This window comes from Macadamia integrifolia, chromosome 9 (assembly GCF_013358625.1).
Source record: "Macadamia integrifolia cultivar HAES 741 chromosome 9, SCU_Mint_v3, whole genome shotgun sequence".
Lineage (NCBI taxonomy): Eukaryota > Viridiplantae > Streptophyta > Magnoliopsida > Proteales > Proteaceae > Macadamia > Macadamia integrifolia.
The window spans coordinates 4,255,920-4,279,481 of NC_056565.1; the positions used below are offsets into that span (position 1 = coordinate 4,255,920).

Genomic DNA, 23,562 nt, shown 5'->3' on the forward strand with positions numbered 1-23,562 from the left:
CCCCACCCCCCCCCCCCCCAAAAAAAAAAAAAAAATCTTAAAATTTTGCAACCTTCTCTGTTCCACCTGTCCATATCAAGAAACTCATTTCATTTGGTAACCACTTTTTGAGGAAGCTTATTTTATTAAGAAACTATATAATTCATGCAATCTACTTCTCTTCCCTTTCCTCTTTCTCTCTCACACATAGACTTTCCAATCTCACAAATATCTGAACTTCCTTCTCTCTCTTCATCTTAGGTTGTATGATTTGGTCTCATGGTAAGACCTCTTTCCCCCGCTCTTCCATAAAAAAATTAAGGAATATACAATTATTAGATCAATTTATGGTTGTTCTATTAGATCGCAGTTTTTTTTTTTTTTTTTTTTTTTTTTTTTTTTTTTTTTTTTTTTTTTCCATTAAGGGAACAATTGTCACTTTTGCTGAACATTTTGTATAACTTATTACTTTCTAGGTTTTCATGTCAGTTTTGACACCTTTGTTCTTGTTTCGTGTGGTTGTCTCTCTCCCACTTGTTTAAAAAGGAGCAACCTAGCACACAAAGCTCCCACTATTACAGGGTCTGGGAGGGGAAAGTGTAAACAGCCTTACCCCCTGCTTCGTAGGAGAGGTTGTTTCCAAGTTTCGAACCTGTGACTGGCATGTTGCAATAGTGAAACTTAACCATTGTCCACAAGCTCACCCACTCTTTCTCTCCTACTTCTTTAATTATTTGATTATATCTTTCTTTCACATTTTTAGATGATTTGGTTTTTATTTAAAATTTTATGTTGGGCCTATTAATGTAATTTTTCTTTTAATCACAACTTTTTAAAAATTTTCCTTTTCCATGTTTAACTTAAAAATTAAATCCTTAAATTTCCCATGCATTGCACAGGTTTTCTGCTAGTAGAGGAGTTATGCAAGACAGATTACCTCATCAAGTGATTTGCTCTCCTCTGAAGTGAATGGTGGTGGGGCCTCCTCTGCTGTGTCCATGAACAACTGAGATCCCAATGGACACATTTCATCAGGAATAAATTCATTGAGCAACTGCTCTCTTATAGTTGATGACTCGTTCTGCATAAAGATGCCGCAAGTCAAGATCATAATTCAATTGGACTATTAACTATTTCCGCTGCACTTAAAACTCTACGAGAGGATTAAAAGTTCAGGAGGATTGCCTCTGACAAATGTTCCAAACTCTTTGCTATAATTGTAGCCAAGGATTCTTTAGATTGGTCCTCAGTTATTTCTATTGCTAAAAGAGACTTCAAGGCAGCATTATCATCATCTTTTGATCCATAAACTTTGAATGGATGGTCAGACCCAGTATTAACAGCCTGTAGTTTCCAATCCTCAACCAAATTTAGGAATGGATCAACCTGACAGAAGCAACAGATTATACAAACATAAATATAAATGAAATTAAGTAAATCAAACTTTGGGGTTGTTAAATTGTCACGTGACAGAAGTGAACAAATGCAAGAAGATATCACCAACACTGAAGTACCTACCGTTTTATCTGTAAGGGATGCCTTAACGGAAGGAACAATCAGAGGGATATTGTATGCATTTGCTGAAAAGATCATCATAGATGTTGCCAAGGTAAAAAGGGATCTGCGACGTGATGGCTGTAGTGGACCTGTAAAAAATGGGAAGGTTGGTACAATCCTGTTTCAGCATCCTGGAATAAATTCATCCATTGCTTTGTCAAACACTCCCAGCTTTCTAGTGAAATCAGAAAATGGACTATTGGACCTACCTTACTAACATGAGCATATTCATTTCAACCATCATAAGAACCCACCAACAAAATTTAAACCATTTTCTAGCTCTAGAATAGGTAGTGGCACAAATGCTTCCTGAATTACCATAGTCAGCATATCATCATATGGGAATGTAAGACGTTTTAGGACATCTATCCCTTACCAGTCAAATTTCTAACCATCACTACTACTCCTAGAGTCATTTTATAACTCCCCCTGGCTCTTTTAGTTCCTTCAATCTGAATCAAATCACCCCTCTGTACGGAGCCTTCAAAGGCCTCCACTGCACATGCCCATGACACCTCAAACGACTTTCTCGCAGCTTATATGCATTGCAGCTACTCCTAAATTAGCTCTAATTTTTTCTTTCCTTATTTTATCCTTTCTATTTTTACCAATCATCCATTTCAACATCCTCATCTTAGCTACACTAAGTTTATTTATATATCGTTTCTTCACTTCCCAACATTCAGCTCCCTACATCATTTCTGGTCATGTAACTGCCCCATAAATTTTCCTTGATTTTTAATGGAATACGTCGATCACACAAGACTACTGACACTCCCCCTCCGCTTTATCATCATATTTTAATTATTTGCGCAAAATCATTCTCTATTTCTTCTTCTTTACTTACATTGAACCTAGGTACCTAAAATCATTACTTTGCAGTAATTCCGTATCATCAATTTTCACCACTTCCTTTTTAGCACAATTTTTATTAAAGTCACATACTGCTAAAGACTACTCATGATAGGGAGAGTTTCCCTATCAATCATAATGTAGTTTTTAGTCTTATTTCCTTGTTATGACATATTTTGTTTCCCCGTTAAAGTCTATTTTTGGTCTCAGTCTTGTACAAGGTTTACTTCTTATTTGCTAATATAAATACATCATAGGCAGTCCACAATAGGCAGACTAATCTTAACGTGTTCAGCACTCTCTCTCTCATAATTGCATATACGGGTTTCAGATCCTGGTTTTTTACACATACCATATACTTCGTTTTTGTTCTACTTATCTTGAAACCTTTTAATTCTAAGGTTGATCTCCATAATTCCAATTTCGCATTTATCCATGCTTTTGTTTCATCCATCAAAACAATATCATCAGCAAATTGCATACACCAAGGGATCTGATCTTGAATGTCTCTACCCAACTCCTCTATGATTAGCACAAACTAATATGGGCTTAAAGATGATCCTTGATATACTCCAATTGTAATTGGGAATTCACTACCCTGTCCCCCCACAATTCTTATATATCTTTAGTTATGTCCACTTATTTACTTGAAACACTTTCCCTAATACTTACCAAATGAACTTTCTAAAGACTTTATCATGAGCTTTTTTAAGTCAATAAAGACCATTTGGAGATCCTTCTTACAATCTCCAAATCTTTCTATTAGTCTCCTAAGCAAATAAATAGCTTCTTTCCATTAGTCCACTGGCTGAATAAGCTTATTAAGGTGGCCCACCAATTTTAGCCACATCATGGGATGAATGGCAATTCTAACGTTAGATAAATAGGTCTAGAGTTTTATTAGCAACTCAACTCAACTCAAATCAGCCTTGTCCCAACTAAATGGGGTTGGCTACATGGATCCTTTTTCTCCAATCAGCTCTATTCAAATGTCATATTTGTTACTAGAATTTTGGTCATCTCGGTCATTTCTTTTTGCTCATTTCAACCATTAGGCCCCCAAAATGACCAAGCAAAATGGAAAAAATTACACTGTTCCGAAGAAATTTCAGTAGTTCTGTGGTTTCAACACCGAAATGAAACGAGTTTTTGAACCTTGGTCCTAATCTATGCATGTATTTCCTCTCCAATTCTCCTAGAATTATTTTCAGGCATAATCCTGGCTCCTTTGAATGGATCCAAGAATAGGATTAGCCATATGTCAAATTTCAAGACTTAATTCAATCAAATATCCTCCCGTGTATTGGCATGCGTCTTTTTATTTTTCAACCACCCATGTGTGCTCATGCATCCTCTTGCAGTCCCCACATTTTCAGAGCTTTATTTTGTTAAAGTACATATTGTAAGAGTAGAGTGGGAAACAGAATGTGAAATAATCCATATGTATATAAGGTGTTAGTGAAGGGCACTTATGTAATCTTACTTTTATTGTTTTCTAATGTGAGTGAAATATAGGGAGAGGAATTGACTATTTCTCTCTTAGCCTTTTGTGCGCAACCCCTTCTTCTTTCTCTCTCTCTTCTTAGTTTATATTCTTGCTGAAATATATTATATTCTGCCACTTGGAAAACTCTGTTTGGGCTGAAATTCAACCCAAGGGCTGGGGACCTTGAGGTTTACTTGTCCACAAAATTTTGGTAACATCGAATGTGCCATGTGGTAGAAACTTGAGTATTCCTGACAAGCTTATCCGAACAGCCCGCCATGAATAACTTACATATATTATCTTATAATGAATAACATGTATTAAAAAAAAAAAATCCCCTTATAATTTAACAACAGTCCATACAATGCAGTAAGATAATTGTGCAAATATGAAACCTCAGGAGCTCACCTCCTTCTCCAAGAGAAATGCTCCTTAAGGAAAACGCAAGCTGGAAACTTCGAATTAGAGCGTCATGACTGGAGTTCTGCAAGAGATAAGTAACAATAAACAAGAAGGAAGCCAAAAAGGATAGTTGCATGTCAAATTGTACTGCTATATCAGGTGGGAAATTCAGCCAGCAAATAAACATAAGATTAATTGATTTTGGTCACCAATAACAATAATTATAGAAAAGAAAGAAATAAGCAAAGGATACAAGAGCCACCCAAAGGATAAAAAAGTGCCCTGAGGCCCAGGCAATCAAAATCCTTAGTGTACAAGTCAATCTTGTAATTCCAATGGACACACTAACATTAACATATATAATATTCATAATGAACAAAATGTGGGGAGAGGGGCAAGTCATGTACTCCAAACCCCATTATTTCTCTTCTTTTCTTTTTCTTCTTCAACCTCTTATGGACCCTAGGTTCTCTGACCTCCACTATTGGAATATCATATGGAAGTATGTAAATAATATATGTACCTACGAAAGGGTAACTTAATCAGTACATATTGATGTCGATGGCATTAATTTGACTTTCAGACACAAGAAACCATAAAATTGCATAAGTGTCATTTAATTTTCTCAACTGAAATTTCTTTTTTATATTTATCTATAAGAAAGTATTTTTTCTACATAAAAATCCATCATCCACACACTGTATCTATATATGTACATACTCAAATTTATACTCAACCATACACATATCCCGAGTTTCTAAATTGGGAACGATACAACAAAGAATTCATAAACCATGTGGAACATGTCTTAGTAGTTCTCTAACTCAGATATATTGAATCCTCTGCCGGACCAAAACACACTGTCATCTGAGCTATGCATTTCAAGCCAAAATTTTAGGCTGGACCAGGTCCGGGTATGCCTATTTTCTCAACATGTCATGATTATCCCAGCCCATCAAATAGCCACCACAACATCAATAGGCAAGCCTATCTTAAAGATTAATTTTAAATGCGATCGATTTCTTTGATAAAGATAGAATGCAACCTTCTAAAAGAACTAGACCACCTCCAGTCCCTTATAATAGGGGAACAATATATGGATTCCCAGTTGAAAACCTGACCGGAGTTTATGGAATATAGCTTCCAATTTTCAATACAGGTGTACTTCCCATAAAGAAGCAAATGCACTTCTCATAGAAAAATTACGAAAGCATCACAAATCCTTGAGTTCAAATTACAGATTAGCTACACAGAATCATAAATATTTTCAATTCTAACCATGGTATACAAGGATTATGGAACAGGTCTGAATTGAAAAATCCGGGTTCTAATTTGAAGGGGGGGGGGCAGGGGGGTTCAAAATTCAGCCCCAAAAAGCATTATAGGAAAAAATAAATAAAAAATGGATTAAACATTTACATTTAAAAAACTTGGGGCTAAAAGTTGCGGTTTTTATTTTTCGTTCAGTTTATAGAGAATTCAGATTTTACAGTACAAATTATTTGTTTCTGAATTATTAGAACCCACCCCCAGAAAAAGTGAATTTTCCCGAATATTTCAAACTAATTCCAATACGGGAAAGATTATTTGTTTGTCAAAATTACTCACAAATTTATGGTTCTCAACCAAAGGAAAAAAGTAAAATACTAGGACCTTTTGAGACCTTAGAAAAGATCGGCAGCTCAATAATAGCAATAGTCCTCACACAGGAAATTTAAATTGGGCATCATTGATATATGGGATTTGGCTCGCCACCATATTCATAGAAGTTATCAACAGTGAAGAAAAGATGGCCAAGAAAAACGACAGGGAGATCAACTAGATGTATAACAAAATGTCAAAAGAAAAGGAGTGCCGGACACAAGGTCTTCAGGAGGCAATAAATTGAAGAAAATGTCTCTCCAAGTGACTAGGCCTCAAAATTTTAATAAATCTCAACACTGAATACAGTCTCACCAAGTAAGAAAATGAAGTGAATAAAAAAAATCCAAAATTTTCTTCTGAAACAAAGGAAAAGAAATTATCAACAGAAGATTGAAAGTCATTGATATGACCTTTAATTCAGAGTGATGAGTCTGAAAATTAGCCACATCATATTTCACTTAAAAAGTAAAGTGCTGTTAGAGAGGTACGGCTATCCTTTTGGGGTGGAAAGGTAGCATAATTAATGAGAAATAATACCACCAAGAAAAACAACTGGAAATGATCACAACTTGGAAATGGCATCATGCGACCTTTAAGGTGATATTAATAACCATTCACTTCTGACCTTTGGTATAATGGGGATAGAAGTAATAAAAATTGAGTGGCAATAATAGTAGATAAAATATCATATTTGAAAAGTTCACATCAGCCGCATATTATCCTGATTTGATCTATAACATATCAACTGATCCTTTGACAGGATCATACAATCAGTCTGCATCAAATCATTCAGCATGATATATGATATAACCGGTCCGCCTATACTGATCCAGCAGAATCATCTGTCTTTCATTCCTTAGATTGCAAACCTGCTCGATTATCTGGTTTTTGGTTTAGTGTATTTATCAATTTACTGAGGCACCGTTTGACAACGTTCCGTTTATGCCGTTTCTGAGTTTTTTTGTTCCCAGAAACTGAGAAACAGCCTAAAAAGCGTTTGATAAAGTTGTTCCGTTTCACCCGTTTCTAGAAACATAAATCAAAATTTATGCCTATTTACAATTCTAGAAACGACTATGACGAAACAAGTCGGACTTGTTTTGTCGTTTCTAGAAACGAATTTGAAAGAAAAAAAAAAAGATTGTTGTGCCCGATAAATCTCTCAACTATTTAAGCCTAAAAAGAGGCAACCGAACCCTCTCTCCCTATTGGGCATCTGATGATATCATTGGGTTTTTTAGTGGCATTATGTCCACAAAAAAAATTTCGAGAAACAGGTTTATCAAACACCAAAAAATCCTTTTTTTTTTTTTTCTGAAAACGTGAAAAGCTGTTTCTGCTTGTCTAGAAACAGCAGAAACGTTATCAAACGGTGCCTGAGTTTCCGCATGTATTGTTTCATTTGATTCAGGATTCAGACCAATTAATAGGAAATGAACAATATGAGAGCAGAAAAAATGAAGTGAATGCACCAAACAGTTAAATACGTGCATTGTTGGGAAGAAACCATAAAGTAAAAGGGCTGAGACATATAAAAAGGCTAAATTAAATGAAAATTTACTCTTAAGAATGGCAATCCAGCAAGAACTCCAGCATTACCTTTGCTAGAGAAAACAACACCACCAAACTGTAAGTATGAGCAATTGCTTCATAGTTCTCAGGTGTGTTTTCAGGAGAAATTGACTGTGCCCAAAGTGATGAAAGCAGAAGAGTAATTTGGCGACTGCTCAATCGAAGGTAAATTGGGTCCTGAGTTTTAGTGAACATAAAGGTGGTTATGACAGGTGATGGTGAATCAAAATAGGGACTCTAAATGAAAACAAAATAATGAAATAGAAGAGAGATCATAGCCACAGACCAGTTCCTTCTTGGAATTGCTAATAGCTTCTTCCTCTGTAGTTAGAGATGCAGGGGAACCTCTCATACTATAAACTCGACTGTAGGATGACTTCAATCTGTGCAGCATCACATCACTATTCATTTTGTGTTGCCCTTCACCAACAACCTTGTCTGTAGCATCTGGACCAGAAATTTCTCGTAAGGAATTATTCTCCCTCCACAGCTTCTCAAAAAGAGCAGCTGAAGAAGAAAAGACAGAAACAGTTCTCGAGAGTGTCCTTTGGAAATCAATATTTTTAGACATATCAGGAGAAGCTGAGCAAGGACGAGGGCAAACAGATGATGGGACAAGAACAACAGAAAAGATGCGGTGGGCTCCAACCCGTATATCTCGGTCTGGATAGACCATAGTTCGGAGCAATTGATGAAATAATGCCTCCGGGAACGCCTGCTGGTTGAAACAAATTTCAGATTCCAGGCTGGCAGTAAAGCACAAAGAACATAAAGAGAATTGGATAAATAACTGAATTAATGAAAACTTTCCCTGCCTTGTTTTGATATGATAAATTTGGTACAGATGAAACCACTTGGGCAGTACGATAAATGGCAGAAATTGTAGTTCTCGCAATAATAGTAATTGTTGAGATGTTCTCCAACATCACAGCCATTATGTCAAGAACAGGGCCTGCATCTCCAACCTGTTTACCATTGCCAGATCCATCTTGCATCATTATGAATTCATCTAGAGTAGCAATTTTTCTGCATAAGTTCTAGCTTTTCCCCATCAAATTACTCGAAATGGAAACACATAAAATAAGTCATGCAGTAGAAGCTCTGACTTATACCTAAGCTTCTAAAAGGCCTAAAATACTATTTGCAAGGTTAAAATAGTGCATAAAATTAATCACTACCTTTTTTGTAACTTGCACAAGACACTCATCTACTGCTGCTTGAAAATTTCTGTTCCAATTAATAATTTCTGATCCCAGGTTTGAATCATCAAGTGAGCCATGTATGCTTCTCCGCAAATGCCTTATGAGATCACTAACAGCACCACTTATTGCTAAAAAGGAGTGAACAGTTGAGTGTTGAGCAAGGATGGTAGTAACCTTTACAACATTTAGCTGCATGTCTGTTTCTTTAATGACACTCTTGTGGTCAAGGTGTTTTATCAAGATAGATAACATTAAAATTGTGTTCTGGCCTGCAAGTCAAGCAAAAAAACAATCAAAGAAGAGTGGGCCTTAGCATTGAGACCACCACAAAAAAATAAATAAATACATAAAGACGGATAGGCAACGCTTGTGAGAAAGACACGACTAAATCACAAGAAATTGTTAATGAAGAGGGGAAAAAGGAATATTAGAATAGAATTATATACCAGAGTTTTCTATTAACTGCTGCATATCCGATAATACAATAAGAGCAAGCCCATCTTCAGGAGACCAAAGATTGCCATTATCAAAATAGCGAAACAAGGATTCCAAAACACGCCGCATGGTTGTTGCTTCCTTAGCTAGCTTGGCCATGTTGTAGAGGCAAACTCTGGACCAAATCTGGGGGCTCTTGGCATCTTCCCTGATGAAAGTTAACAAAAGAAATTTGACAATGCATAGTTAGCAGCATGAGAAAATGCAAATTCAATCATAAAATCATTGGTCAAGAATATGTACATGCTCAAATTTATTTCGCCTTTGTCATTCAAAATCCTCCTCCAAGAAGTCATGGCATCTGGCTGAGGATGGACATGACCCTCTACCTTAAGCACATCTTGCACCCAATGATTTTGGGCCCCTTGCTTCTCACTGAGATCCTCCAACTTTTTCTTAGGACCACGATAATTTTCCAAGACTACTGAAACAACCTGTCAAGATAAAGGATAGCATATGTTCAAGAATTAAAAATACCATAAGGTCCTCACAGGAACAATTTTTTTTTTTTTTTAAAGCGAAGAAGGATATTGCTACAGAGCTATATCATCATTATCAATTCCCACAAATATGATGGGGGTGCTAAGTGCATATATATATATATATATATACAACAACTCAGCCCTATCCCAACTAAATGGAGTCGCCTACATGGATCCTTGCCCTCCAACCTCTTTCATCTACAATCCTATCCTATTCAGAGGAGAGTAGAGTTGAGACCAAAATTCGAAAAAGAAAGATTTTTTTTTCTGTTTTTGGGTGGGTGGGGACACTAGAAGGGAGGAAAAGATGAACCAATCAATCAAGAAGAAATAGAACCTATTATTTTTTACCTTATGCTAGGGCATCCCCTGTAAGTGAAGCACTGTTTCAGCGCCCAGATGCGGTGACAAGTAAGCAAGGGTTTTCACACCATGGACGAGTATGAATAAAATGGCTAGTCTAAAAGCATAAGATTAGATTAGCATCTTGAACAAGTAAGAAAATAGTGATAGATGTTACGAGGATAAGAAGGATTAACATAGCTTGTATCCAAGAGACTAGATGGAATGGTAAAAAAGATAAGAAGTTGGATGACTTTAAACTTTGGTATATTGTGGAAAAAAGTAATAGAAGTGGAATGGGCATATTAATGGATAAAGGTTTAAAGAATAATGTGATGGATGTTAAAAGACATGGTGATAATATTATATCCGTCAAGCTCATGTTGGAGGAGGAGGAGTTAATATACTTAATGCTTATGCACCCCAAAGTAGGATTGGATGAAAATAGTAAGTTACAATTTTGGGAACACATGGATGGATTAGTGCAAGATTTTAGTCAAGGAGAAAAGATTATTATAGGGGATTATCCGAATGGACATGTTGGGAGAGATCATAGAGGCTGCAAAGGTGTACATGGAGGATATGTTTTGGGAGAGAGGAATGAGGAGGGAATTTCAGTTTTATAACTTGTTGTGGTTTATGATTTATCAATTGTAAACACACACTTTGAAAAGAGAGAGGAACACTTAGTTACCTGCAAAAGTGGACATTATAATAGCCAAATAGATTGCTTTATAATTTAAAGATCGGATAGGTTGTTATGTAAGGAAGGTTAGGCAGAGCCTAATCACACAACAAAGATAGTGATCATAAATATCTGTCTCATTACACCGAATCGTAAGAAAGGTAAGTTTATTTTCCCTAGGGTAAGGTAGTACAGCTTAAAGGAGACATCTTGAAATCAATTTACTAACAAATTAGGCAAACGAAGGAATATGGACTTAGTGGAGACACTAATATGATGTGGAACGAGATGACTTCTTGTAGTTAGAAGGTTTCAAAGATGTCCTAGGTGAATTGAAAGGAAAACTTCATTCCTCTAGGGAGACTTGATGGCATAGTTGTCAAGGTGTCTAGGCAACCCAAGGTGGTGGAGAGGGTCCAAAAACAAGGCGACCAAGATTGAGAAATAAATATCAAAGATCTTGGAAGGAACCTTTTGATGCTGCAAATAATCCGTAAGAAAACTTAAAGATATGTGCCAGATAGACAGATATTGTAAATGGCCATAACATTAGGTGTGAAGAAACAAAGGGTCGTGGTTGTCACGAACATAAGAATAGATCTATGATGAAGTTAACAGATTCAACAAAAAAGATAGAAATGAGTTGATTAAGAGGTTTATAGATGTTGACCAAAGCGCAGACACCAAGGTGTAGGCAATGCCTTGACAAATATGCTTGGTGGTGGGATGATATGATTCAAACAGCCATTAAGGCTAAAAAAGCTAGCCTTGAGACATGGCAAAAGACTAGGATGTAGAATTGTAGAGGATCTAAATAGGTATAAATTTGCTAGAAATGAAGCTAAGAAGATAGCAAGAAAACCATGGGTGGTGAAGAAATATGAATATCTTTATAACAATTTGAGCTTCTAAAATTGGGGAAAGAGTATAGATCTTGACCATGTTAGATGTATTAAAAGTGAAGATGGTAAAGTACTACTAAAGGATAAGGACATTAAAGAGAGATGAAAAGATTATTTCTACAACATATTAAATGAAGACATTTTGAGTAATAGTATCCCAGAAGGCTGCATTAACCACCAAGACACGACATGTCATAAATACAATAACAACAACAAATCGACCTTATCCCAACTAAATGGGGTCAACTACATAAAAAATAAAAAATTAAAATTAAAAAAAAAAAAAGAGCACAACACCAACAACAACAACAAATCAACCTTATCCTAAATAGATGGGGTCGGCTACGTGGATCCTTTCCCTCCAATCATCTCTATTCATGGTTATAATTGAAACAAGACCGAAACTATCCCGAAGTATTTCCCCACTACTTCACATAGGATCACTTTAGGCCTACCCCTAGCTCTTTTAGATCCTTCAATCTGAATCAAATCAATCCTCCATACTATTGCATCCGAAGGCCTCTATTGAACATGGCCATGCCACCTTAAATGACTTTCTTAGAGCTTATAATGTATCAAGGCAACTCCTAACTTAGCTCTAATATGGTCATTCTTTACTTTATACTTCCTAGTTTTTCCACCCATCCATCTCGACATCTTCATCTCTGCAATAATTAGTTTATCTATATGACACTTCTTAACTGCCCAACTATCTGCCCATACATCTTAGCCGATCGTACAATTGTCTAATAAAATTTTCCTTTAAGCTTTAAAGGAATACGTTGATCAAATGATACACCACACGTCATAGATATATAAGAAAAATTACGGTGCCAAAATTAAAGAAGCTTTAAGAAGGATGAAAGTAGGCAAGGCACCAAGTCCACATGAGGTCCCAATATAAGTGTGGAAGAGCTTAGGAATCTGGGATTTATCTTGGATAATCAAGTTACTTAAAGATTATGAACACAAGAGAAATGTCATATGGATGAAGGATAAGCCTTGTGTTTATGATTTATAAAATAAAGGTGATATTCAAAGTTGCAATATTTATAGAGGCATAAAACTAATGATTCATACTAAGAATTATGGCAGAGAGTTATTGAAACTCGCCTAAGATAAGAAACTACTATTACGGAGAACCAATTTGGTTTTACGCTAGGATGATCCACTGCAGAAGCTATTTCCTACTTAGGAGGCTCATGGAAAGATTTAGAGACTGCAAGAAAGACCTCCAAATGGTCTTTTGACCTAGAAAAAACTTATGTCAAAGTCCAGGAGTTACTCTGGCAAGTACTAGAGAAAAGAAGTCTTTCAAATAAATATATGAACCTAGTTAAAGAAATGTATAATGATGTGGTGGCTAGTGTAAGAATTGTGGGGTGTCAAGGTAGTGAATTCCCAATTACAATTGGGTTACATCAAGGATCAGCTTTAAGCCTTTTTTGTTTGTTCTTATCATAGATGATTAACCATAGACATTCAAGATCAGGTTCCCTGGTGTATGTTTTTTTTCTAATAATATTGCTTTGGTGGGTTACACTAGGACAGATAATGAGGCAGTGGATATTGATGATAGGGAGATGAGATTCTGCAAAGTGATTATTTTAGGTATCTAGGCTCAAACATAAATAAAGAAGGTGATATAAAGGATGGTGTATCACAAAGAATTAAGAGGTGCATCAAGAATGTTGTGTGATGGATTTATTCCTTTAAAACTTAAAAGAAAATTTTATATCACAGTCATACGATCGGCTATAGTATAGTGAATGTTAGGCAATTAAGAAGCATCATACAGATAAACTAAGTGTAGCTAAGACGAGGATGTTAAGATGAATGTGTGGAAAATTAAGAAGGATAAGGAATGATCAAATTAGAGCTTTGGGAGTAGCTCCAACACATGATAAGCTACGAGGAAGTCGTTTGAGGTGGCATGGCCATGTTCGACAGAGGCCCTTAGATGCTCCAGTATGGACCAGTGATTTCATTTAGATTGAAGCAGCTAATAAAGTCAAGGGCAGACCTAAAATGACAATGGGAGAAGTGGTGAGGAAAGACATGCATAGCTTAGACATTGAATCAAGTACGACCTCGAATAGAGCTGAATGGAGAGGAAGGATCCATGTAGCCGACCCCAATTAGTCAGGATAAGGGATGAGTTGTTGTAGTAAGTTTCCCTCCACTAAAAACAAATAATATAAAATGTGGAAAGCTGTCATACAAACACTAATATCCAATATGTTAACAATATAACATCTCAAATACTGTAACTAGCCAAATTATTAAGTGGCAATCACTACCCAAAGTAATCTAATTCAGACATTGTGCCAGTCTTCCTTTTTTGACTAATTCTGACTGCTTTTCAAATTACCAAATTGAATAAAACATGAATTCTTTTTCAATGTGATTTATCTCGAACACAAATTACCATGATACTGATAAGGTTTACCTTTGCAATTAAACTCTCAGTAAAAATCAGTTCATAAGTTCCACTTATACATTAGTATCAGAAATAAAAGTCTCGAGTTGCTATAAAATATGTGAAGAGTTTGAAAAAAAGACAAACAAGCAACCAAAGAAGGGAATTATAGAATGAGCTACAGAAAGAAAAAATTACAACCAAATGAAGCAACATGAAATAAATAAAGTCTGAGGTAGCTTACCTTATCAAATTCAGATGATATATGAGAGTATTCACCCATGAACCAAACCTGGCATCAAAGGAAGCATAAAATAAACAATTTTAAATAATTGAGGAAGGGATAAAATGTAGAGAATTAGCATCTATAAGGAAAATTCTAATTTCATAATGTTAAACCTCCGCATAAGCATGTACATTGTGATGATGCTCATTAGAGGACATTTGTGCAGCCTATATTTAGCATAATTGACCATTAAAAACCTCAAAATTTAACAGCGACCAATGCAAGTATGAAAATTCAAAAATCCCCATCAAGGCCATGACCTGGTGCAAGTCCAGGTTTCACAGGTTCCTGGGAAGGGTGGACCGGAATCAGTTCGAACCTTTTGTCAAGTGACCACCCTCAAACTTGAACTGGCGTCTCCACACTGGCAGCCCAAGCTCTTATCATTGCACCAAGTGATGGCGCTTTAATATGCCCATAAGAGTAAGAAAACCATATCTTTGCATCATTAAATGTAAATGATATATGAAAATAGACAAGATTATCATTTCAATTTAAACAATGGTTGTTTGAACTAACTGTAAATGTGCAAGTAATTAGCCCTGTTGTATACTTGTATTACAAAAGATAAATGTTATATGGGAAGAAGAATGCTACATGACCGCGGTGCCCCTGAACCAGAGTGGGAGGGGCAATGAGGGGGCGTACAGGCACATCAACAGAGTGTGGGTTTTTTGTATTTCACGGGCAGGATCGTCATTTTTCCCCGTCCGGCGCAGGGGCCATGCGACCAGGTAGCAATTATTTTCCCAATGTTATATATTTACAAAGTTAAAAAAATACCAAAAGTTTAAAATAATGAACATGCTTAATATTGTTAACCCTAATAAACAAATGGACATGCCACTGGCAATGTGTATCCATTTACCCGTTTACCCACCTCACCAATCTCCAGTTTGGATGGTAAGGGTAAGGATTTCAAACTAAGGGTAAGAGAGTCTTACTGCCCCATTTAGCCATTTTAATACAGATAATTAGATAATTGTACACACACATGCAAGAAGGCTGGCATGTAGACACACACACACAGCCCATTCCAGATCCCTGACTCAAATTATTAAAAAGCAATGTTGAGGCATGTATCCCTTGTGGATATCCAACCCAAAAGCTTGAACCACTGGATGGAGCCGGGGAGGGACTCAAAGGTATATGAGGCAATGGAAGGTGATGTGCGACTATCATCCCAACAACTCCCCCCTCACATGTGGGCAGAACAGAACTGCATATACATGCACGAATAGGACAGAGGCAGAACCAGGACCTGCTCTATTACCATGTAAATATCCAACCCAAAAGCTTAAACCGTTGGATGGAGGGACTCATAGACTATGAGTGGGATCCCCCATTCTGTTCATAAACCTGGTCGGTCATACCTGCTTAACAAACTGGTCTTTCGATATGGAATCTAACATGGTGATGAAAGCAATGGCTATGGTACCATGTAAATAGCCAACCCAAAAGCTCAAAATATTGGGTGGAGGGACTCGCATGCATACGAGGCGACAGAAAGCTTTACAAGTAACAGATGTGGGACTATTCTCCCAACATTCCTAACCCAAGAGATTAAAGAGCACTGTGAAGGCTTTACGTGCCTCACCATTTACCCACTGGGTAAAGCAATTGTTCACCCTTGCTCTACATGGCAAGGGTAATGGAAAATCCTTATGTGACCCTACAAAGTAAGGGTAAAGACGCCCTCCAACCCCTTTGAGGGTAAGGGTAAGGTATCATGAAAAGAGAAGACTTTGTTGGAATAAGTAATAGAATACCATCGAAGAAAGGGCTTGAAGCCCTGCTGAACGAAGCTGATGTGCCCTCTCATCCTCCCCTTGTTCTTCCGCTAGCTGACAAAGTTTGGGGATCAAGCCTTCTAAGTTGAACATGTAAGTACCGTTCTTCTGTCACAATTCAATAGAATGAAATACTCTAAATCTCATGCAGGAAGAAACTTGAAAGCTTGACAAGAAGTTAGACTCAATGCAAAATTTCCTGTGATTAAAAAGTGGCACAATGAAACAACAAAGAACTAATCAACAGTATTCACCTGATTATTTACAAAGTCATATAGAGTTTGGCATCCTATAATGCGCATTTCATCCTGCCTTGTTTGATCAAGCAGAGTCTGTATGATGCTTAGTAAACTACTTGCAAACAGCGGCCTGTGATATGTTGTCACTAGTCATAAATCAGATATGTAAACAAGATAAACAAAAGTACATGCATTAACAAGATTAGAAATTTCTGGTAAATCAACAATATATTAATAATTTAAAACAAAAAAGTTCACAACTGTACTTCTAAGATTCTAGAGCCAGCCCTTATAATAGATGAAAACATGAGAAGACCTCCTCACAAACTGTCCTCCTTTTACCATTGTCATAAGATGTTTGATCTCCTCAATAGCAGGACAGAAAAGGCTGCTGATGTCACCTCTTTATTTCCACTCTTGCCTATTCTTCCTTTTATAATTGATATTGGGTAACACAAAGAAGTGGATGTTGTTGATATTAGTGATCATTCAAGTGCTATTTCCAGTAATGAGAAGGAGTTATTTGTGTTCAATAGATAGGAAAAAAAGAACTGTCAAGAGTCCTCTTTGGATCCACATTCTGAGAACCACCTTCTTCATTCAGGTAATATTCATTCACCTCCTCCTAAGTTAGAATTTCTTATTGCTATTTGAAAGGGAATGAGGGTTTGCACTAATCCTATAACTTAGATGTTTCCTGTGATGCTCTCTCTCCTACATGTGTTGCTTTTACTATAGCCTTTTCCTTTATTATCATCCGCAAAAAAGGTCATTAAGGCCATGATTGACCCAAAGTGAAAGCAAGCCATGTATGAGGAAACAATGACACTTGAGAAGAACTATATTTTGGAAATTGATTGATCTTCCCAAAGGGAGAGTTCCAGTTGGATGCAAATGGGTCTACACAATCAAGTATTGATCAGATGGTGTTGTTGAGAGATACAAAGCCAGGTTGGTGGTCAATCGGCATAGTCAGATGTATGGGATTGACTATCATGAGACACTGCTCCTTTGGCTAAACACAATTCAATAAGAGCTCTTTTTTCATTTGTGGCTATTAGAGATTAGCCATTGTATCAGTTGGATGTGAAGAATGTTTTTTCTCCATGGTGACTTAAAAAAAAGAAGTGTACATGCAAACTCCACCCGGCTTCAAGATCCCTTCAGCTGAAGGGAAAGTGTCTGCTAAAAAAGGCACTATACGGTTCCAAACAGTCACTGGACGCTGAGTTTGAGAGGTTTATACAAGCTATTCTAAAGAATGGGTATTCCCAAAGTCAAGCTAACCACACCTTATTTACCTGGCAAGGCAATGGTATTATCATAGCTTTTAATGTTTATGTTGATGACATTGTGGTGACTGGAGACGACAAGGCTGAGGTAGCTAGGTTGAAGAGCTACTTAACAGTTTGAGATTAAGAATCTGGGACTCTTGAAGTATTTCTTGGGGATTGAAGTGTCAAGGTCTAAGAAGGGAATAAATATATGTCAAAGGACATTTGTGTTGGACTTGTTGAAAGAAATAGGGATGTGAGGTTGCAAATCATAAAACTCTCTTATTAAGCATAATCACAAGCTAGAAGAAGATTATGGTCCTTACCTTGTTGATGCAAGGAAATACCAGATGCTAGTAGGGAAGTTGGTTTACCTCTCTTTGATTTTCCCAAATATCACCTATGCAGTTGGGGTTGTAAGTCAGTTAATACATGCTCCCAAGAGTGGGCACTTGGATATTGTATATTACATCCTCAAGTACTTGAATTTCATCCCAAAGAAAGGACTATTGTATGACAAGCACAACCATTTGAGGATAGAAGGCTACACTGATGCTGATTGGGCTGGTTTATTTTCTGAAAGACGGTCTGCATTAGGATATTATACATTTGTGGGTGGTAAATTGGTTATATGGAGGAGCAAAAAATAGTCTGTTGTGGCCCGATCAAGTGCAGAGGCAAAATTTAGGGCTATTGCTTATAGAGTATGTGAACTCCTATGGTTGAGAAGACTGTTCCAAGATTTGGGGTTTGATACTAAGGCACCTATGAAATTCTATTGTGGTAACAATGATGTTAAAGTATAACCCACAATCCGAGGCAATATGGTCTTGACAAAGGATAGTGAGGTGGACCGGCATTTCATCAAAGAGAAGATTGACTTCAGCTACATACGGACCCTTTTCGTGAGGACGTGTGATTAGTTGGCTTGCATCTTCACCAAAGGGCTAATTCGTCATCAGTTCAGTACTCTTCTATGCAAGCTGGGAATGTATGACATTTATTCTCCAGCTTGAGGGGGATTGTTAGAGTCATGTAATTTCATGTAAAAAGTGTACTTTTTGTACTAGTCTATTAAGTAATGTGTTTTTACTTTCTTATCTTTTACCTCCCTTGGATATCATATATTAGCGTGGAGGATAAGGATGTAATTTTCCTTATGTTAAGTGAAACAATATGAAGAACCTCCCTCTCCCACAACATTCTACCACAACTTCCCTTCTCCTTATTCTTCAACTTCTTCTTGCATCTTCTCTCTTGCCCCCTTTGTTCTCTTACCACCTTTAGATTTCAACTCCTAAACTATTAGATATGGATCCTTGTGGCCAAACCCAAGAAGGTCGAGAAATGCCAAGTTGAATTGATTTTAGTATTCTTAAAGTGTCTTTATTGCTGAATAAATACCAAAGATCAACTCAAAATCAAATATAACCCAAAACACATCAGATTGTATTTATTGAATTCATTTCAGACACAGAGTATGCAGGTTTAACTGAAATTTTTCAATTTTATGAATGGCAAAGAAGAATCCTGCTCAATGACTAAATAACAACAACCTAACTCAATGAAAAGTGGAAAAATAGCTTCCTTGCAAAAATAAAGTAGGATAGTGCTTATTTAATAAAAAGTTTGCCCAAACTTATATTTGAACTATAGACACAAAATAAACTAATAGATCCAGTGATATGAATGCCTCCTTAAACAGTCTAACTACCAAGTTTCACAACTGTTGATCAAGTATTGAAGCCATGAAGAATTCCTTAAGAACAATGAACTCACATTTGCTCCTTACAGGAAATTAGCAGTTTCCTGTAAATAGACATGACAACTTTTGCAAGTCGAAACTGCTCATTTCGCAATTCTTTGTAACACCTTTGCTCAAGAGAAATTGTGATCTGCCAATCAGGTACAGCATTTCCATTAACAAAAATAGATCAGACAAAATACAAAACATGAGATCATATAAGTTGGAATATTGTAAAAACAAACAAATGCATATCATTTTTCTTACGACAAGAAAAATCACCATTTGCTTTCTTTCAGAATAAATAGTTAAACATGAACTCAATATCAAACATAACCACACACAAAATACTAACCTAGGCTAGAATTCAAGCCACACTTACATTCCAAGCAGAGTTATCATGGCAAGAAGCATATGCAAATGACAATAATATTGATCAACATTAAAATGACTCTCATAATTTACATAAGGAATAGACGTGGTTTCATCTTTAACGGTAATATTGATCAAAGCTTCCACAATTTACATCTGGAAAAAATGTAACGATACCTTTGGGATACGCATAGGATTTCTAGAAGCATATTCACACAGTTTTCCAATCTTTCGATCATTTGGTTCTTCGTCCTGCCAAAATATGAGAGCCAAATACTAGTAATAAGATAATTGCAGGATGCTAAGTCAGCAAAACACGTTGGTGAAACACAAAGAACAGTAGTTTTAAACAAACTGCGACATATTACAAATTGACAACTACTATCAAAAAAATAATTGGCACCCTATCGGTGTTCTCTTCCACTCTGTTAGTGCTAGAGCCGTAGGGTAGACAATGTGGTTTGGACAGCAACTTCTTCGGGCCTCTTTAACTCCAAAGAGGGTTGGGACTTCATCCGGTCTCCTTGGCACAAGGTTGTTTGGTTTAAGAGACATACCCCTCATCATAGTTTTAAGGTTTGGCGGGCACTCTCCAACTGCCTCCCAACATAATCTTTTTGTATTCATCGTTGGATCACTATCTCCCCTTCTGACTTCCTATGGTGGAATGCTAAAGAAGATGCAGACCATCTCTTTTTTACCTGCCGCCCCCTTTCCTCCTCTCTATATGGAAAGGTGTCCTAACAAAATGTTGGCCAAGAGGCCAAAAGATCCTTCCATTTCAAAGGAAATGGACATGGGTGAATATGACTTTTGTCGGTAATTCAATCTGTGATGTAGTGGGCAAGCTTGCCTTTGGTGTTGCCATTATTCAAAATTGGACGGAGTGTAATCTCAGGAAATATTCCCCTTGTTCTAGATCCTTCTAACACATTTGGGACACCATCTCCTTCGACATCAAAAGCAAGTTAACTTCAATAGCTTCTCATTGTATTGATTCCCCAAGTAACATGCATATTGTTGTGTCCTGGGGATTCCCTCCTGCCATTTTGCATCCCTCCTCCTCTACTCCTTGAGGATTTGGTTTAGCATTATTAGAGTCGTTGTTCAGTTTTGTTTAATCTTCTTCCTCGCTTAAGGGCCCCTTGTATCTCCTTCCGTTTTGAAAATGAATATTTTATTCCCCCCCCACCCCTTCCCCCCAACAAAAAAAAAAAAATAGTGGGTATTCCCCATGCTCAATTTGATTTTTACCTTTTGGCCAATGAACTAGCAAAGCAAGAAATTGTGATTCCTATAGCCAGTTTGAGGAATCTTCATTTCATTATTGCTATCCTTAATCTAGTATTTCCCATTATTCTATTTTTATTTGTTTTGGGTATGTGAGATAACTGTGGGTTACCTAAGTTAAAGGATTAGATTTTTATATTCTTTCACAGTTATCATAAATTTGTTTATCCATGAAAAAAGTCACTACCTTTCAATTGTTATTAGGAATTAATGAAGGGGAAAAAAGTGACAGAGATCAACTAACAGAAGCCACAGCACTCAATAAAACTTTTGACCTGTATTTTAAAGACTTCAAGACTAGTGGCTCAAAAACTCGATCACTTCTAACTTTAGTTGAACTTCTAATAAGCACGCAAAAGCCCTGTGAGATGCACTATTAAAGTGCAGCATTAGAGAACATACTTCAGGATTCAGAAAGAAAGAGAGAGGATCAAATACGGATTGCAGGTCAAGAAGGAATGACGGGTTTTTGTGACAAAATTAAAGTGATTTTATTTTTGGTGGGGTGGCGGAGGGAGATTCTCAGACACATTAATTTGAAAGTACTAAGGCAAAATAACACCATTGAAATCTCAACTACCAATGTGAACGTCAAAAACAATCAATCATATGAGTTATAAAGTTTGCGAAGACATTGCGATCATCTTTATTTCTGATGAAATGAGCGAAGGGAAATTTAACAGAGAATCAAATGCCAAACCTGTGAACGAGGAAAAATATCTGCAATTAGCTTCTTGTACCTCTTCACAGGCTGCCTAGACCTCGCACGCATCCCCGGGCAGAAGAAACAGAGACTGCCACAGACTGGCAAAACTTCCCTCGACATAACACCCATCTTTAAACCTCTGAATCCTAAATTTTACAAAGCTTTGTGATTTCCTTCAAAGTCTGGACTTCACGAGTGACAATCCTCTCCCATTTCCTCAAATCAAATAAAAACAACAACAATTCAAATGTCGTCGCCAAACGTGAAGAAAATTATCGGCGTCTGTCAGATTTCGGGTCCAGCCTACAACGTATTATGAGATCAAAACAAAAAATGTCAAAAATTGGATTAATTTTATTAAAATTGCGAATCGAAATTAGTTAAATTTAGGACTTCAAATTGAATAAATTAAACGTTGATAGTTTAATTACCTCGGATCACCGCCGTGAATGGCAGATCAGAGGCTGGATTCCCAAAGTTCTATGCAGGACAACACCGGAGCTCCGACAATCACCACCGCGAAATTATAAATGAAGAAAGAGAAACGAAGAGGAGAAAGACTTTCTCTCTTCCTCTACTGACTATTTTTATACCTCCGCCTAACATGAATTTTTCGACCTAACATAATATACTCATCTGACACTATATTTGGCAAAGGTTGTTTAGAATCGCAATTTATGTCGAATGCCAAAATTGCGAGACTGGCATTAGCACACAGTTGTGGGTGTTAGCATGCAACGAAACTAAGTGCCATCCCACATTCCGCTTGATTATAGCCGTTGCGCACTTGGGCATCCACAACTAATTGTTTTTAAACAACACATTAGCCTCATCCTATCCTAAATTTGTATATAACTAAGGTGCCAACACCTGTTCCCACTTTAGGTGGGGGGGTAGAGACACCTGTTCTCACCTACTATCACTTAAAAGCTGAACGCCCCTTTCTCCATGAGATGATGAAGGCCAAGGAGAAAAGATGGAAGGTAAATGAAATTTGGAGTGAAGCTGAAGAATTAGAAAATCTTCTGACAGGTGATAATATCAAGTTGTATTCAACTACTATTCACTTCCAGGAGGAGATCCACAAGGTCAAGTTGTATTCAAATAGCTTAACCAAGACAGTTCTAACATGCCGTGCTTTTCCACACACATTTTCAATGTCAACAACTGTTGTATGGACGCATGGTATGGTAACAGATAGCATTTGATTGGATGAGGTTCTGAAATTAGAAAAATGGATAATATGATGACCTTTCTATCCAACTATTGGAATAACCACATCAATTATCCATAGGATAAATAATAGTAGGTGAGTAAGAATAGATTCCTACCACGGGCATGGAGGACCTATTATTTATAACAACTACACTAATATTTGGTTGCCACGAAAAAAAAAAAAAGTTTGAGAAAGGAGATAGACATGTAATTGCATAAATCAATCACTATATCATAATAAAAGAAAATCATGATAATACAATGATTGAGTCATGTATTCATGTGTCTCTATGGGCTCAGGTCCACTAGACAAGGTAAGGTAATTTTTTCCATAAATAAAAAGAAAAATTTCCTTAAATGTGAACGAGGCGCATGACCCATACCATGGACTTAAGGGGAAAAGAAGTTTGAAAGACCGCATGACCCAACACCCATATACAAAGTAAGCTAAATGCCCATCTTACCCCTCATGAAAATCCCAAAATGTCACTCAATTGATGCTTATGGGCACGTTGCCATTGGGCCCGCACTGGCACGCAAGGCCACCCTATCTTTCAGGGAACCCTCCCCTTAAAATATACATGGGACTTGATTGATTAATCTCGACCACTCATTTTGGGCTCAAGG

At 36.9% G+C, this 23,562-nt stretch overlaps 1 protein-coding gene across 3 annotated transcripts in view; it reads right to left on the reverse strand.

The window, feature by feature from the left end:
- LOC122089293 (protein SEMI-ROLLED LEAF 2-like) overlaps positions 1 to 22,506 on the reverse strand; it is a 27,776-nt gene extending 5,270 nt beyond the window's left edge. The window contains exons 1-17 of one of the 3 annotated variants that reach the window (XM_042658895.1): positions 22,152 to 22,506; positions 21,715 to 22,023; positions 19,902 to 19,976; positions 19,388 to 19,503; positions 16,350 to 16,464; positions 16,075 to 16,203; positions 14,264 to 14,311; positions 9,433 to 9,623; positions 9,141 to 9,337; positions 8,671 to 8,963; positions 8,308 to 8,457; positions 7,779 to 8,210; positions 7,520 to 7,669; positions 4,283 to 4,358; positions 1,498 to 1,625; positions 1,165 to 1,365; positions 917 to 1,060 (exon numbers count right to left, since the gene is read on the reverse strand). In XM_042658895.1, coding sequence (XP_042514829.1) covers positions 917 to 1,060; positions 1,165 to 1,365; positions 1,498 to 1,625; positions 4,283 to 4,358; positions 7,520 to 7,669; positions 7,779 to 8,210; positions 8,308 to 8,457; positions 8,671 to 8,963; positions 9,141 to 9,337; positions 9,433 to 9,623; positions 14,264 to 14,311; positions 16,075 to 16,203; positions 16,350 to 16,464; positions 19,388 to 19,503; positions 19,902 to 19,976; positions 21,715 to 21,849 — 2,580 coding nt within the window. In that variant the 5' untranslated portion in view covers positions 21,850 to 22,023; positions 22,152 to 22,506. The remainder of the gene's footprint in view (positions 1 to 916; positions 1,061 to 1,164; positions 1,366 to 1,497; positions 1,626 to 4,282; positions 4,359 to 7,519; positions 7,670 to 7,778; positions 8,211 to 8,307; positions 8,458 to 8,670; positions 8,964 to 9,140; positions 9,338 to 9,432; positions 9,624 to 14,263; positions 14,312 to 16,074; positions 16,204 to 16,349; positions 16,465 to 19,387; positions 19,504 to 19,901; positions 19,977 to 21,714; positions 22,024 to 22,151) is intronic. The other 2 variants (XM_042658897.1, XM_042658896.1) reach the window with 2 other exon arrangements.
- Between the last annotated feature and the right edge of the window lie 1,056 nt (positions 22,507 to 23,562).